This window comes from Loxodonta africana, chromosome X (genome assembly GCF_030014295.1).
Source record: "Loxodonta africana isolate mLoxAfr1 chromosome X, mLoxAfr1.hap2, whole genome shotgun sequence".
Classification (NCBI taxonomy): Eukaryota; Metazoa; Chordata; class Mammalia; order Proboscidea; family Elephantidae; genus Loxodonta; species Loxodonta africana.
Window position 1 is genome coordinate 98,603,640 of NC_087369.1, and position 18,011 is coordinate 98,621,650.

At 37.1% G+C, this 18,011-nt stretch overlaps 1 protein-coding gene across 1 annotated transcript in view; it reads left to right on the plus strand.

Annotated features, from left to right (window-relative positions):
- The window catches only part of ZNF711 (zinc finger protein 711), a 29,951-nt gene extending 23,599 nt beyond the window's left edge, over positions 1–6,352 (plus strand). Inside the window, exons 7-9 of the mRNA XM_023551416.2 lie at positions 777–824; positions 2,743–2,886; positions 3,360–6,352. Of these exons, the coding sequence (XP_023407184.1) occupies positions 777–824; positions 2,743–2,886; positions 3,360–4,537 (1,370 nt within the window). The 3' untranslated portion in view covers positions 4,538–6,352. The remainder of the gene's footprint in view (positions 1–776; positions 825–2,742; positions 2,887–3,359) is intronic.
- Positions 6,353–18,011: the final 11,659 nt, after the last annotated feature.

Genomic DNA, 18,011 nt, shown 5'->3' on the forward strand with positions numbered 1-18,011 from the left:
AATAGTTGGCTAGTATAAAATGTTTTACTGTGGACTAATTCATCTCTAGTTACTTTACATGATTTTCCTACCACGTAGCTGGTACTATTTAAAATGAACCTTGCTTAATGCATTGTGTGTTTCAGTAGGGTCTGTTTTAAATCCTGTCTTAATAAGTGAGTGCCATAAAAAGTTTTATTTTTCAAAAATAGGAATATGCTTTGAAAATTGATTCTTCCCCTTTTGGAAAAACTTATTTCATGTATTAAAGACAGATAATAAGATTTGGGGATTTGGAAAAGGAACAGAAACCCAGGTATGTCCTTTTAGAAAGTATGTAATGAAAGGTAAATTTATCAAGTTATATATTTTTCTTTCTGTTTATTTTATCTCTTTTCTAGTTAATTGATTATGTAGGCCAGGCATACCCTTTAGTTTGAAAAAATTTGGTATTCAAATGCATTAATTTATCTTAACTTTGTTCTCTGAAAGTTTCATTCATTCCCCAGCCATTTACTGAGCATCTTCAATGTTGAGGATACTCTGCAGAAATATCTTCCCAGTTTTCATTTAAAGTAAGACTTTTCTAGACGGTAACATTTCCGAGGATGCTGACAGCAACCCTTATTTTCAGTATATGTAATTATCTAATCCATAAGAGTGGAAGAACGCAACAAAAAAATTTTAATTGAAGGGATGGTGGTCAAAGTATGATTTTGTAGATTAAGATGTGATCCGCTAATAATCAGCATATCAGTTTTTGACTTAGCCCTTTTTTTTTTTTTTTTTTTTTTTAGGAGACGAAAGAAGAGTTTCCCGAAGGTATGAAGACTGTCAACCTTCAGGTGAGAGGGCATTATGTATGAAATATAAGTTAACTATCTGGGTGGTGGCGTAGTGGTTAAGCGCTACGGCTGCTAACAAAAGGGTCGGCAGTTCCAGTCTGCCAGGCACTCCTTGGAAACTCTATGAGGCAGTTCTACTCTGTCCTGTAGGGTCGCTATGAGTTGGAATTGTGGGTTTTTTTGTTTTGTTTTGTTTTTATCTGGTTTTACACTATTTGGTAAATGAGCAATTAGTTTGTGTATATAGATACACTGATTGCAGTCTTGCCTGGTCAGACGTAACTAGTTACATAGTAGTTTGCCTCTTTTGACAATTGATTTCATTTATATGCAGACATAAAGCGTGTTAATCTGTGGGTGCAGCTCATTTTAGACTTGCCTCAAGATACAAGTATCAGGCAAGCTTACCTCAGGATACATAAAAGGCTTCTATGGGAAAAAAAAATGATCAAATAGAAATTATTTCACAGAAAAATAAAAATTGTTCAGAATATTAACCACTTTTTAAAGTCTTTGCTCAGAGTTGGGATTGTGGTTCTTAATTTTCCTGGCAAACTGTAGATTTATATTAATACTAATATAAAACCCATGTGTCAGCTTAATTTGTCTGAATTTTAATAAACTTCTTATAGAATTATTCTGTTGATAGTTTTTTTTTTTCCTTTAAGCAAAGAGACTTTTTATCACTTAAGTTTCTGATTTTTCTGTTTCTACCCTTGGAAAGTATTTGATTCTCTAAATTTAAATGTAGATTTCAGAGCAATCAACGAGAGACATGTATCACAGCATATAAGCTAAACTGACATTTTTGTAGGCCTACATTTCTAAACTAAATAGCATAAGTCTTAAGACACACATCTTTAAGAACTAGAATTTTATTAATAACTCTTGCGCGTCGACTCACCCCTTTAAAATTGTGGTAAATTGTCTGCCACCAACCCACTGCCGTTGAGTCAATTCCGACTCATAGTGACCCTGTAGGACAGAGTAGAACTGCCCTGTAGGGTTTCCAAGGAGCAGCTGGTGGATTCAAACTGCCAGCCTTTTGGTTAACAGCTGAACACTTAACCACTGTGCCACATCTGTAACCCCCCAAAATTAATTTTAATACTTGATGGAGTTTTAAGTACTTGGTTGAGCCCTGGTGGTGTAGTTGTTAAGAGCTACCATAAGGTCAGCAGTTTGAATCCACCAGCTGCTCCTTGGAAACCTTATGGGGCAGTTGTACCTTGTCTCATAGGGTCGCTATGAGTTGGAATCGACTCGACAGCAATGGGTTTGTTTTAACACTTGATACTTTTCACGTTAAGTATTCTAAAGCTTATATAGAAGAAATATGTTTTGTTTGTTACACATTACGCACAGTCAGCACGGCAAGATTGGTTCACTGATGTATGTATTTTTTTCAAAGTCTCAATTTCATCAGCCTTCATTGGTGAGAATTAGTCTGATGCCAAGACTGTGCTTATCTTAGGTTAATTCACCCAATCAGTTTATTTCATCAGGTGAATAAACTGGGATATTTTAAAATTAATTTCAGGTAATATGTTCTTTAAAGTGTTTGCACGGACACGCGTGTGTGTTTGAGAGAGAAAACCAAAATCAAACCCGTTGCCGTCGAGTCAGTTCCGACTCATAGCGACCCTATGGGACAGAGTAGAACTGCCCCGTACAGTTTCCAAGGAGCGCCTGGTGGATTTGAACTGCCAGCCTTTTGGTTAGCAGCCGTAGCTCTTAACCACTATGCTTCGAGGGTTTCCGTTTGAGAGAGAGAGAATATGAATAGGAATATGGGTATACTTTGTGAAATTTACTGCCACAAAGGGCAGTTTGGTGCTATGCCATCTCCAGTAATTCATCTAACCAAAACCAGAAAAGGGCAAATATATATAATTTAATGATGTATCAAATTTTCCAGGAAATAGCTTGGACTCGGCACTAGAAAACAGAAGTAACACAGCAGCACAGTACCTTCAAATTTGTGAGAGCATTAATACGAATAAAGTACTTAAACAAAAAGCCAAGAAGAGGAGAAGGGGAGAAACCAGGCAGTGGCAAACAGGTAAAATACTTTGCTTTATGAACATTGAAATGACCTGAGATGTGGAAGCATTTTTTTGTAACCAAAGAAACAAATCAATTGTGTAGTCCTACTCCAGTGTTTCTGTTTGAATATGATATAGGTAGTTGATTTGTTTTTAAAGTATGTGACTGGTATTTAGTAAAACTTTTTGCTTTTTACTCAAAAGATGTTTTTAAAGAGAGTTTTCAGGTCGATTCAACAATAAAGGGCACTGGTCTCTGGGTTTCAGTGTGCTTTTGACATAACATTTTGGCACATGAGCCCTATCCTAGAGTGCTGCTCATTACTTTTTAGAGAGCTAGTTTATCATAAATTGCTTTTAAAGTGCATTTTTACCTTACAGGATTGTATAGTTCTTGCACAGTAAGTGTCAGCTGATTTTAGTACCATTGTTACTAAATCTTTTAAAGTAGTCTTTGACCAAATGTTATAACCTCCTTTTTTTTATCTAGCTGTTATAATAGGTCCTGATGGACAGCCCTTGACAGTATACCCTTGCCACATTTGCACAAAAAAGTTTAAATCCCGGGGATTCTTGAAAAGACACATGAAAAATCATCCCGATCATTTGATGAGAAAAAAATATCAATGTACAGACTGTGACTTTACAACTAACAAGAAAGTGAGTTTTCACAACCACTTAGAAAGCCATAAGCTCATAAACAAAGTTGACAAAACCCATGAATTTACAGAGTACACACGAAGATACAGAGAGGCTAGTCCATTGAGTTCAAATAAACTTATATTAAGAGACAAGGAGCCGAAGATTTACAACTGCAAATATTGTGACTATGAAACTGCAGAGCAAGGTCTGTTGAACAGACATTTGCTGGCTGTTCACAGCAAGAATTTTCCTCATGTTTGTGTTGAGTGTGGGAAGGGCTTTCGACATCCTTCTGAGCTAAAGAAGCATATGAGAACCCATACTGGTGAGAAGCCATATCAGTGTCAGTATTGTGTCTTCAGGTGTGCAGATCAGTCAAATCTGAAAACTCACATTAAGTCAAAACATGGTAACAATTTACCATATAAATGTGAGCACTGTCCCCAAGCATTTGGTGATGAGAGGGAGCTTCAGCGTCATCTGGATTTGTTCCAAGGACACAAGACACACCAGTGTCCTCATTGTGACCATAAGAGCACCAACTCAAGTGACCTTAAGCGGCACATCATATCCGTCCATACTAAGGATTTTCCTCATAAATGTGAGGTCTGTGATAAAGGTTTCCATCGTCCTTCTGAGCTCAAAAAGCATAGTGATATCCATAAGGGAAGGAAAATTCATCAGTGTAGGCACTGTGACTTTAAAACCTCAGATCCATTTATTCTTAGTGGGCATATCCTTTCAGTTCATACTAAGGATCAGTCATTGAAGTGTAAAAGGTGCAAGAGAGGGTTCAGACAACAAAATGAGCTCAAGAAGCATATGAAGACCCATACTGGAAGGAAGATCTACCATTGTGAGTATTGTGAATATAGCACCACAGATGCATCTGGCTTTAAACGACATGTGATATCAATACATACAAAAGACTATCCACACAGATGTGAATTCTGCAAGAAGGGATTCCGAAGACCGTCAGAAAAAAACCAACATATTATGAGGCACCACAAGGAGGCTTTTGTGTAGTAAGATCAATATGAAGAAAAAAGCTACTTAGAAGATACGTTAATTGGGAGGAAAATCTCACGAACTCTTTCATCTGGTTTCAAAGTTTGATATTAAATCATAACTTTACATTCTTGGTATTAAAGATCTTAAAATATTTGAATTGACAGAGGGTCTCACAGCCCTTTGGAAATTACTTAAAAGAATTTAAGAAGCACCATAGAAGGGTTGTAGAAAACTTGTGTTTGTTTAATTGTATTACATGCATAGTTGAATTACAGAGGGAAAAAGCAAAGACATCTACTTTATTTGGCAGATCATACTAGAGACAAATGTTTCTGAAAAGAGAATACATATTGAGTTTAGCAATGCTTTGCTGTGGCAAGCACGCCTCAATTTTATGCAATTTTAGAAATAGGGTAGGGAAGTAAAATTCAGTCATCCATCAGTCACTAAGTCATTGAGCCTTTTATCTTTTACCTGGAAGTTGAAATTCAGAACTGGAGAAAGTTTTGTGCATTCATTTAAAAAAATTTCATTGGAAAAGTTTAGACTAATTCATTACTACTTAAAAAAGAATTTCAGAGCTGCTAATATTTTATTGAAGGATAGGATGTTTAAAATATAGCATTCTGTGAAGTCTAAGGATTGTGTGTGTGTATATATATATATACACACACACACATATATATATTTCCCTTTTATCCGATATTCCAAGTTGATGTTCAGTATGGCATATATGACAAGAGTATATTTGAGTCAAATGTGGCTTTCTAAAATATATGCAACAGTAATGTTGCAAAAAAGTTGGCACAATATTTCCTAATGACATAAAGATTAAGTTGAGAGAACACAGTTTTCTTAAATATTCTAATGTTTAAAGATTTTTTTTAGAACAGTCTTAGCGAGTATGATTGTTCTAGTCTTAATCTAATGTTTAAAGGTGCAATTTTATGCCATTATTGAGAATTTTGATTTTTAAAATCTATATACCATGTTGTTAACATGTGTTTTCAATATAAGGCAGTATTTATCAGACGGTATGCTGCCAAGAGAGTTTGAAGGTGATTATTCAGTTTACAGTGTATAGATTTAAAATACGCATCATTTTAACGCTTTGTGTTAGCATGCTGCAAATCAAAATGGCGCTTTATATAACAAGCTGGTTTTAGGGCAACTTAATAAAAATCCTGTTCATAAATGTAATTCCTATGATGTGTACTTTGAAAGTTTTAGTTGCTTCATGTTTACACTCAGCTATTCAACATAATTAACATGTAATTTTACTTCCTACTATAGTGTGGTTTTGTGTTTCAAATAATGTTCACCTTTCTGTTTTTGCACCAGATAAGAATCAGTTTCTTGAGAATAAATTTTTTTATCTTTCTTAACTTCAGAATATTAAATTTGGGAAATATATGAAAATTGTGTGTTATGTGGCTGTAAATGATGTACACGCTGTAAAATAAGATTGTCACTGTTATGTGGGAGTATTATTTTAAATGTTACTCATTGAGATGAGCATACAATAAAATGCATTTATTGCACTTCAAGGTTTTATGAGTTTATTTAAAGCTGTGTTGTAACGTTCACTCTTTATTAAAAGACTTTTCACTTGAAGTTGCTCTTAGGTAATTGGTCCTTTTTTAAACGTGTTCTTAAATTTTGTGTGTTGGCAACATGCAAAAGTAATTTAGACAATTACGATGACTGTGGCGTGGTTATCTCTCAAGAATGTATGTCTTAAGGTGCACATTTTAAAACCCTGGATTTTGTTTAAAATTCTGAACTTCTTTAAATAATGCAGCCCTGAGAGATGAATACATCAAATGATATTCTTGATATGTGTTCAAAGGGAAAAATATTGAGTCAAATATTTGGGAAAGATTTCTGAAAACTAACATAGAAATCTACATAAAAGATCTCTGTAAACTAACACAAAATGCAGTGTTATGTTCAAACCCATCAGCATTCAATAAATTCATGTACCTAGGTATATAGCATTATTAAAACTCTGTCAGTTGGGTTATTAACTGTTCAGTAATAATCAATAACAAAAAGGAGACATCTATTAGCTGTTAGATGTTAAGGAGTCCTGGTGGCACAATGGTTAAGCGCTCAGCTGCTAATGGAAAGATTGGCAGTTTGAACTCAGCAGCTCCTCTGGAGAAAGATCTTTCTGCTTCCATAAATATTACAACCAAGAAAACCCTATGGGGCAGTCCTGCTCTGCCATATGGAATCGCTGTGAATTGGGATCTACTCAATGGCATCCAACGACAACAACAACATTACATGTTAGACCAGTGATTTTCAAACTTTAATGTGTCGACAGTTTTTTTTTTTATTTTTTTGAAGAGCAGATTCTGATTCAGTAGGTGTGGGGTGGAGCCTAGGAGCCCTAGTGGCACAGTGGTTAAGGACTCGACTGTAACCAAAAAATCAGCAGTTCAAATCCACCAGCTGCTCCATGGAAACCCTACAGGGCAGTTCTACTCTGTCCTACAGGGTCGCTATGAGTTGAAATTGACTCCCTGGCAATGGATTTGGTTTTTTTTTGGGGGGGGGTGGAGCTTAAGATTCAAGGGTTTTTATGAACTCCCATGTGATGCCACCATAGTAGTAAGGTGTTAGACAAAAGCCCCCAGTGTAATTCTGGTACACTTTGGCGACTTTGCTTATACAGACAGCTATGGGTGAGGGGGTGGAGACAATTCTTACTGTGGACGAGGCATTTGAGCGAAGACCTGAATGCAAGAAGGAACCAGTTGGGAAGCTCTTGAGGAAGAGGAGTCAAGGTGGAGAAATCTGCAAACACAAACTGAGGTGGGAATAAGCTTTGGCTGGACCATGGTGTATGAAGGAGACTGTTGAGAAGACCTGTGAGGAGTTTGAAATGGGAAGCTACTGGTGGGTTTTAAGAAACTGAGTGATGTGATCTGATCTACATTGTTAAGATCACTTGGAGACTGAGGAGCGTATCCTAGAGGGAAGCAGGGAGCTGTGTCGAGAGATTATTCCAGTTCACTACTGCAGTGGAGCTAGTGAAAAGTAGATAAATTTCCTTTTTTTTTTTTTAATTTAATTTGTTGTTGAGAATACACAGCAAAACATACACCAATTCAACAGATTTTACCTGTACAAATCAGTGACATTGATTGCATTCTTTGAGTTGTGCAACTCTTATCACCTTCCTTTTCCGAGTTTCTCCCTTATTAACAAACCCATTGCCTCCTAAGGTTCTTATCTAATCTTTTGAGTTGCTCATGTCAATTTGATCACATATAGATACATCTTAAAAGAGCCTAATTCTCAAGGCAGATATTCTTCACTACTTAAGCAAAAAATTTTTATTGTTTGCTTTTAAGAAGACATCAGGGGATATTTTTGGTTTAAGGTTTCAAGATTATCTTAGGGCAATTGTTTCAGGGATTCATCCAGCCTTCATGGCTCCAGAAAGCCTGGATTCCATAAGAATTTGAAATTCTGTTCTACATTTCCCCCCTTTTGGTCAGAATCCTTTTATAGATGCTTTGATCAAAATGTTCAGTAATGGTAGCCAGGCTCATCCAGTTCTGTTCTCAGGGCAGAGGAGGCAGTTGTTCATGAAGGCAATTAGCCACACATTCCACATTCTCCTCCTCCTCCTCACTGTCCTTCCTCTGTTGCTCCAGGTGAATAGAGACCAACTATTGTGTCTTAGATGGCTGCTTGCAAGCTTTTAGGAACCTAGGCACTACACGACAAACCAGGAGATAAAATAGAAGTAATAAACACGTTATTAGGCCAATTAATGGGGTGTCTCATGAAACCATGACCTTAAACCTCTGAGCCAAGGAACCAAATCCCATGAGTTATTTGGTGGTACATAAGCAGCCTCACTAGCATCTATTACACAGCTTTAGCCAATTTGACCTTTTATAGGTGTACAACTTAATGATACCAGTTAATATTTGGCTGTGCAATATGCAGTTTTTCCATTGCTGTAAACTGGTGCTAAGTGCTCCATAACCAATAACCCCCTCCCCTCATTTTGCCATCCCTCTCGCCCCTGGAGAACCACTAGTAAACTTTGGTCTCAAGACATTTACCTTTTTATATCAGAGAGGCCATACAATATTTGTCCTTTTGTGATTGACTTATTTCTCTTAGCATAATGTCTTCAAGCTCCATCTATATTGTATATGTGTCAAGACTTCATTTCTCTTACTGGTTAAGTGGTAATTCCATTGTATGTGTGTGGTACATTTTGTTTACGCATTCATCCATTGATGGGCATTTAGGTTGTTTCCACCTCTTGGCTATTGTGAATAGGGGCTGCAGTGAACATTGGCGTACATGTATCTGAGTCTCTGCTTTCAGTCCTTTTGGGAAGAATTCCTAGGAGTGGAATTTCTGGGTCATATGGTAGTTCTATTTTTAGTTTTTTGAGGAACCACCACACTGTTTTCCACAAGAGCTGTACCATTTTGCGTTCCCACCAGCAATGAATGGTCCAATTTCATCACACCCTTGTCAGCATTTGGTATTTTCTGTTTTGTTTTTATCTTCGCCATCCTAGTGGAAGTGAAATGATAAGTCATTGTGGTTTTGATTTGCATCTCTCTGATGGCTAATGACATTGAGCATCTTTTCATGTGTTTGGTGGCCATTTGAATGTCTTTTTTGGTGAAATGTGTATTCCTTTAGTCGTTTTTTTGATGGGGTTATTTGTCTTTTGTTGTTGTCAAAGTTCTATATGTATTTTGGCTATTAGATTCTTATCCAGTAATATGGGTTCTGAAGATATTCTTGCAGTTGGTAGTTTCTCTTTTCACCTTTTTGGTAAAGTCTTCTGATGAAAAAAATTTTTTAATTTTTATGAAGTCTCATTTATTTATTTTTTTGCTGTTTGTGCTTTTACTACATGAGATAATCCATTGTTAAAGGGTAGACCTGACAGCATTACCCTTGCATTTCTTCTAAGAATTTTATGGTTTTAGATTGCACATTTAGGTCCTTAATCCATTTTGAATTTGTGTATAGTGTGAGGCATGGGTCCTGTTTCATTTTTCTTCATGTGGAAGTCCAATTTTTCTAACATCATTTATTGAAGAGACTCTTCTTTCCCCATCAAATGGATTTAGTACCCTTGTCAAAAAGCAGGTGACCATAGATGTGTGGGTTTATTTCTGGACTCTCAACCCTATTCCATTGGTCTATGTGTCTATTGTTATACCAGTGCCAGGCTGTTTTGATTACTGTAGCTGTATAATATGTTTTAAAATAAGGAAGCGTGAGTCATCCTACTTTCTTTTTCAACATTCCTTTAGCTATTCAAGCCTAGATAGATTTTTTTTTTATCTTGTGTAAATTGGGCCTAGAAAATCTCAGCCCGGATAGAACAAATATGAATTTAGTCCTTGTTACAAACAAAAGATTGGCTTAAAAAAACAATGATTTTATTGGCACAGGCCTCCCCTTTTTGCCAAAACAGGTTTCACCTGAAAAATGTAGTTCTGCAGGTCAAAATACCTTCATAATAAGGATAAATAATTTGGAAATTACGGAAAAAAATTTTTTTCTAGAACAGTTCAGGGCCATTATGTGGGGATAGGCTTGTCTCATTGTCACTTTTTCTAAACGGCCTATGCCACAATGGAGAGGAAAGTATTTGGGAATTGTTACCCAAGGAGGGCCCTCAAATTAAATTTCTCATGTCTCAAATAGGACAACCACCAGTTTGAACCTGGAATTGCTCTTAAACTTAGATATGACTAAGAAAAAATATATACATAGAGGACCCCTGGGGGTGCAGTAGTTAAAGCAATTGCTAACTGAAAGGTCAACGGTTCAATACCACCAGTGACTCCCGGGGAGAAAGATGTGGTAGTCTGCTTCTGTAGAGATTAGCCTTGGAAACCCTGTGGGGTTGCTTTGAGTCAGAATGGACTAGATGGCAGTGAGTTTTTTTGGGGGGGAGGGGAGGGGGAGGTCATATATATATATATATATATATATATATATATATATATGTATATGTATATATATATGGAGCCCTGGTGGCTGCAGTGGTTAAGAGTCAGGTTGCTAACCAAAAGGTCAGCAGTTCAAATTCACCAGCTGCTCCTTGGAAACCCTATGGGACAGTTCTGCTCTCTCCTACAGATCGATATGAGTCAGAATCAGCTCGATGGCAACAGATTATATATACAATTATATATGTATGGAAACCCTGGTGGTGTAGCGGCTAAGTGCTACAGCTGCTAACCAAAAGGTCGGCAGTTCGAATCCACCAGGCACTCCTTGGAAACTCTATGGGGCAGTTCTACTCTGTCCTATAGGGTTGCTATGAGTCAGAATCGACGGCAGTGGGTTTGGTTTTTTGGGTTATATACATGTGTGTATATATATATATATATATACGTATTTTTATATATATATATATATATATTTTTTTATGTGTATCAGTAGAACTATGTGGCCTTTTTTCTGAGGGCCACTGGGTGGACTCAAACTTCCAACCTTTCAGTTAGCAACCAAGCGTGTTAACCATTTGTAGTATCCAGGGACTCCATATATAATGAATAATATACATATTATATTTGTATATGTGTATATAATTCATTATAATATGTCATATGCATATATACCTATATGTGTGTATATGTATATATAAGCATGGTATACATATTTTTACACAAATAATGCACACCTGGGTTTGCCAGCCACACCCTCTCCCTGTGAGATATTTTTCTAAGCACGCTATGCTAATTTTTTTACAGCAACAAGGGGAAAAGGACTGGCATGGAGACCCTTGTGTGGATGCCTTGTTAGGGAAGGACACGGCTGGCAAACAAACATACAGAGGACGCTTTTTTTTTGTAAAAATACCGTGTGTGTGTGTGTGTGTGTATATATGTATATATATGTCAAATAATGAACCCCTATATACCCATTATCCATCTTCAACAATTATCGCCTTATGGCCAATCTTGTTTCTTTTATATTCTCCCTTTACCTGGTGTGTTTTGAACGATGGGAAGAATGCTTTATGGAACCATGTTTGAAACAAATGAGTTATGGGACTTAGAAGACTAATTCTGTAAGCAAAGAAATTTTAATTTAAAGCAGAAATCTGCATCAACTGGAGTTTATGTTAAAGTGGGTGTCTCTAGTACTCCAGGGGAGGGGGGCATTGTGTTTTTTTGTTTTTCTTTTACATTGTTTTAATTAGGGTGCTGCTTGTGAGTGCTGACATGGACATTCATAATAGGATAACTTCTTGGAAAAAATAGACAGCTAAGCTAAAAATTCTTCCTACACATTTCCTAACTGAACTTCCACAAACGCAATACAGATAGTTCATGTACTTTATTTAGACACAAATTACTTTGCATGCCATTGTACAGTCTCCATTTTATTTGACAAATCTAAGGAGAAAACATAGTGGGATACAAATTAGATAAGCAGGTATTTCTCACCTGACAATATCTTTGCAGTTTTAAGAGATAAGGTATATGAAACTTGTAAAAGAACAAAATCACTGCTATTTCCATTGATCTTAATCACTAATTGGAAAATACATGTATTTAAATGGTCATCATTACAGAAAAACTGTCTATACCATTAAGTTCTGTATTAGAGTTTTAAAAAATTAGCAAGTATAATAACGACCTTGTTATGACTCCCATCACTATGGATGGGACAAGTGGGTCAATGTGCTGACGTGTTAACTCCGCCAAATTTTGGACACTGCTATTTTTGTTATTTGGAGTATTTTGGAAAAGTCACACCTATTCTACTTTGCAAACCGTCAAAAGTTCAATCTAATAAAAACTTCAGTTTATATCATTTGCAATCGGTAGATAACATGGCTAACTTTGTTACAGTTACATATATAGTAGTTAGCAGAGGTTAAACTGCTCTGTTGAGCCTACACCAAAAGAAAAAAATAAGGACTAGAGCTCCTGAAAAATATTAACATTTTCTATCTAAATATTGATAAAAGTGGAACGTATCAATTTATGTTGTGGCACTTAAGTTTTAGGCAAAATATTAAAAAGTTTCAGCTTCAGAGCAAGACCTATTTGATATTTCTATAAAAGAATATTAAAAGCATTTTCTCCTTATTTACGGTTTGATCTTTGTAGTATCTCATTTGTTCCTATCTTAACAATTTCTTCAGTATAATGAATAATGAGAATATGATTATAAAGCATGACATAATTCTATACAGATATTTGCAGAAATACTTCAGTGCAAAATGTCATCCACTGTAATCTTAATATATGTGTTGCCTTAAGCAATAGCTTTTCAAATGTAAATATTAATTTTTGATAAATATGAATTTTAGCCAGAGGGGTTGAAATTAAGAAATTTCATTCTAATGTATTTAGAAGTATTGTGTTCACTTTGTAAGGTCATTAGAGCCCAAATAATAAACCAATTTCTGAGAACATTAAAAAAAAAAAAAAAACCTACTATAAAATCTTCCAAGTAGAGAAGACATCAAGTATTTGTTGTGGATATTTTTATTTCCTAAGCTTTTGTTATGTCTGTGTAATATTTTGAAAACCCTGGTGGTGTAGGGGTTAAGAGCTATGGCTGCTAACCAAAAGGTCGGCAGTTTGAATCCACCAGGTGCTCCTTGGAAACTGTTGGGCAGTTCTACTCTGTCCTATTAAGATCGCTATGAGTTAGTCAACTTAACGGCAATGGGATGTAGTGTTTTAATGTTAAATTGTGTATACCAATATAAAAAAGCCCACCCTCTTTCCACCCACTACTGGGATGTAGTATTTTAATGTTAAAAATTGTGTATACCAATATAAAAAACCCCACCCTCTTGCCACCCACTACTACAATATAGTGTTTTTTAAGGAAGTGGGTGGACTAGTTTGGGGATGCCATGCTTTTGATATGCTTTGAAAGAATAGATTACCAAGGCACTGATATGCAGTTAGAATCAGTATAGCATAATGTATATAATTCAGTGGATTTAGTTATTTAAAAAGATATCATCCCACTTCCCTGCTAAATGAAATTAACCATCACCTTTGATTTAACTATGTCTCCAAGAAAGTGTAAATAGCATGTGATGAAGCATCTCCTTCTGTCACAAGGCTTAATGTGAGAAAAACAAATATAGGCTGTATGTATCATGCACTAGTTAAATTTCTTTTGTTTCTTCAATTGTCTTTTTCCATTTTTCGTTAAAAAACACAATTTAATCTTGTAGCCGAATTGAACATCTAATGTCAGAAAATCTTCTAATGAAGTAACTTGTGAAATCTCTACCACAACAAATTAATATCTAAAAATCACCCTACCAGAAAAATAATGAGTTTTGTTCTACAACGTCTGCAACCAAAGTTTAAACAAGAGGGTCCCTCTTTGAGTTTGTTGCTGTATTGAATACACAAATGTGATTGAAAGGATTCGGGTCTTATAAATGGCTGGAGAAACTCATCTGCAGAACTAATCCATCTCATTAGATCCATCGTATAGTAGCATGGTTCAAATTTTTGATTGGCCTTTAGTGGGTGGAAAAAGAACAACTAAAGTAATAGTACAGACACAACAAAACTCCTTTGAGCTGTAATACTTTAAAGTAGATTCATTCATGGCTGTAAAAGAAAAAAAGGAAAGGTTAGTTTACAACTGGCTCATAAAAAAGACATTCTTGTATGCACACAGGGAAAATGATTTAAATTGATACGTATAAAACCAAAGATAATGTACATTTTAGTACATTTTTATATGTATATTTGATGAAAAATTGTTTTGTCTAGCTGATCTTTTATTCAAGGTATATGTTTAAAATGACTTTAAGCAGGAGGAAGGGAGGATTGAGTAGATTTCCTCCTTGATGTCATATGTAGAGCTTAAATCAAACCAAACTCGTTGCCATCGAGTCCATTCCAATTCATAGCGACCCTATAGGACAGGGTAGAACTGGTCATACATAGGGTTTCCAAGGAGTGGCTGGTGGACTCAAACTACTGACCTTTTGGTTAGCAACTGAGCTCTTAACCACTGCGCCACCAAGGCTCCATTAAGAGGCTGGGTATGGTCAAACGTCTCTAATTGTTCATAAATATGGATCTATCATCTGTGAACTTAAATATGTTTTGAATTCACAGCCCATTGGAATATCAAGTTTGATATTTATTGCTGCATGTTTTTAAGGGAGAGGTAATGAATGGCTATTATTCTATAAACCTGTTGCCGTCGAGTTGATTATGACTCATAGCGAGTCCATAGCACAGAGCAGAACTGCCCCATAGGGTTCCCGAGGCTGTAATCTTTACGGGAGCAGATTGCCACATCTTTCTCCCTCGGAGCAGCTGGGGGCGTTCAGACCATCAACCTTTCGGTTAGCAGCTGAGTGTTTAACCACCGTTCCACTGGAACTCCTTTATACTATAGACCCTTTATTTGGCAGGTCCTCACACCGAAGCTACCTTTGGGGCACATGCAATTAGTAGCAGTAATTGCTTCTCAGTCTTAATTTTCAGCATCAAGTTATCTCTGAGTGTCAATTTTTAAATCCTTCCTGTGCTGACTTGCCCTTTCTGTTAATGTGGTTCTTGGGCTGTCAAATACCCTTTATCAATTAATAGTAATAAGCAATTCTCACCTAATCGATAACCTTCTTGACAGAGAAAAACAGCATATTTAAAAGCTGAAATTATGGAATTGTTTTTATTTGGGGGTTACCCAAATATTGCTCTCATCGATGATAGACGATACAAGACTGATGGCTTGATTGTGGTTAAAGAAGGGCTATCCTTCAGAGCTATATTTTTTTCAAAAAAATTTTTGTACACTTGAGTATTTTGAGTTGTTCACCAAAAAAGATAAAATTTTAAAGTAAATTATTTGTGAACAGATGGTTGCTTTTATTAAATCTGAATCTGCAGTGTAATTTTAAATATTTAATGGACATTTATATAGTGCTTATCATGGTAAAATTTTTTTTTTATCATGGTGTATCTAAGCATTTTAAGACTACTCTTGAAGTATAATAAACATTTATAAAAAGTACATATAAACACCAAGGTCACACGATAACTAAGAGCCCAAGAGACAGAAAGGGCCACATGAACCAGAGACCTACATCATCCTGAAACCAGAAGAACTAGTTGGTGCCCGGCCACAATCGATGACTGTCCTGACAGGGAGCACAACAGAGAACCCCTGAGGGAGCAGGAGATCAGTGGGATGCAGACCCCAAATTCTCACCAAAAGACCATACTTAATGGTCTGACTGAGACTAGAGGAATCCCGGCGGTCATGGTCCCCAAACCTTCTGTTGGCCCAGGACAGGAACCAGTCCCGAAGACAACTCATCAGACATGAAAGGGACTGGACAGTGGGTAGGAGAGAGATGCTGATGAAGAGTGAGCTAATTATATCAGGTGGACACTTGAGACTGTGTTGGCATCTCCTGTCTGGAGGGGGGATGGGAGGATAGAGAGAGTTGGAAGCTGGCAAAATTGTCATGAAAGGAGAGACTGGAAGGGCTGACTCATTAGGGGGAGAGCAAGTGGGAGTATGGAGTAAGGTGTATATAAACTTATATGTGACAGTTTGACTTGATTTGTAAACATTCACTTGAAGCTCAATAAAAGTTAAAAAAAAAAAAGTACATATAGGCCTAAAATTTCCCAAACTGAATATGCATATGCAACCACACCCAGTTCAAGAACATTTTTAGCATACCAGAAGCCCTCCCCATACCCCCTTCCAATCAATATCCACCCCTCAAGGATAGTTTTGCCTATTTTTAGTACCTGAGCAGTTTGATAGGTGGGAAATTTAACATAACAAAACAAAAGTTGTCATTTTCACTATGTTTAAGTCAGATTCTGTGTGGTTTTAGAGCTGGAGTTCTCAACCTTTTTTTTTTTTCTATCCCCTTGCACCTGAGGGGTACCATATATTCCATCACTACCGGAACCTCTCGGCAACAGTGCTGTTGTCAGCTGCCATCAAGTCAGCTCTTACTCATGGCAACCCCATGCACAATGAAAGGCAACACTGCCTGCTATCCCCACTGTTCCTTGCAGATCAGACCACTGTGATTCATAGAGTTTTCACTGGCTTATTTTCAGTAGTACATTGCCAGGGCTTTTTCCCTAAAATGACTTTAAGCAGGAGGAAATGCTCCATAGGGAAATGCTCCAATGGCTGATTGTACTAGTCTGGAAACTCTGCTGAAACCTGCTCAGCATCATAGCAACACGCACAACTCTACTGATAGACAAGTGGCGGCTATGGATGAGGTGCATTGCCTGGGTATGCCTCATGGAAGATGAGAATTCAACCACTGAACCACCAATGCCCCCTGGCAGCGGTGTACCAGTACCAGCTGCTGTAGAGTTGATTCTAACTCATGGCGATCCTATATGTGTCAGAGTAGAGCTGTGCTCCACAGGGATTTCAATGGCTGATTGTTTTTCCTGATCTGTGATTTTTTTTATTGTACTTTAGATGAAGGTTTACAGAGCAAATGAGTTTCTCATTAAACAATTAATACAAGTATTGTTTTGTGACACTGGTTGCCAAGCCCACAACATGTCAACACTCTCCCATTCTCGACCTTGGGTTCCCCATTTCCAGCATTCTTGTCCACTCCTGCCTTCTCATCCTTGCACCTGGGTTGGCGTGCCCCTTTAGTCTTGTTTTGTATTATGGGCCTGTCTAATCGTTGGCTGAAGGTTGAGCTTAGGGAGTGACTTCCTTTCTGAGTGAAAGGGAGCCCAGGGTCCATACTCTCAGGGTTTCTTCAGTTTCTGTCAGACCAGTAAGTCTGGTCTTTTCTTCCGAGTTTGAATTTTATTCTACATTTTTTTCTCCAGCTCTGTCCAGTACACTCTATTGTGATCCCTGTCAGAGCAGTTGGTGGTGGTAGCCAGGCACCATCTAGTTGTGCTGGACTCAACCAGACTGAGTAGTAGTGGTAGTAGTGGTCTGGTAGTAGTGGTCCATTAGTCCTTTGGACTAATCTTTCCCTTGTGTCTTTGGTTTTCTTCATTCTCCCTTGCTCCAGATGGGGTGAGATCAGTGGAGTATCTTAGATGGCCATACATAAGCTTTTGAGACCCCAGACACTACTCACCAAAGTAGAATATAGAATATTTTCTTTATAAACTTTGTTATGCCAGTTGAGCTAAATGTTTCCTGAGACCTTGGTCCCCACAACCCTCAGCCCAGTAGTTTGGTCCCTCAGGGAGTTTGGATGTGTCTATGGTGCTTCCATGATCTTGCTTTGGGCAAGTTGTGCTGACTTCCCCAGTATTGTGTACTGTGTTACCCTTCACCAAAGATACCATTTATCTAATGTCTATTTAGTGTTTTCTCTCCCGCCCCTCCCCTGCCTTGTAACTATCACGGATTATTTCTTTTTGTGTGTAAACCTTTTCATAAGTTTTTATAGTAGTGGTCTCATACAATATTTGTCCTTTTGCGATTGACATTTCACTCAGCATAATGCCTTCCAGATCCATCC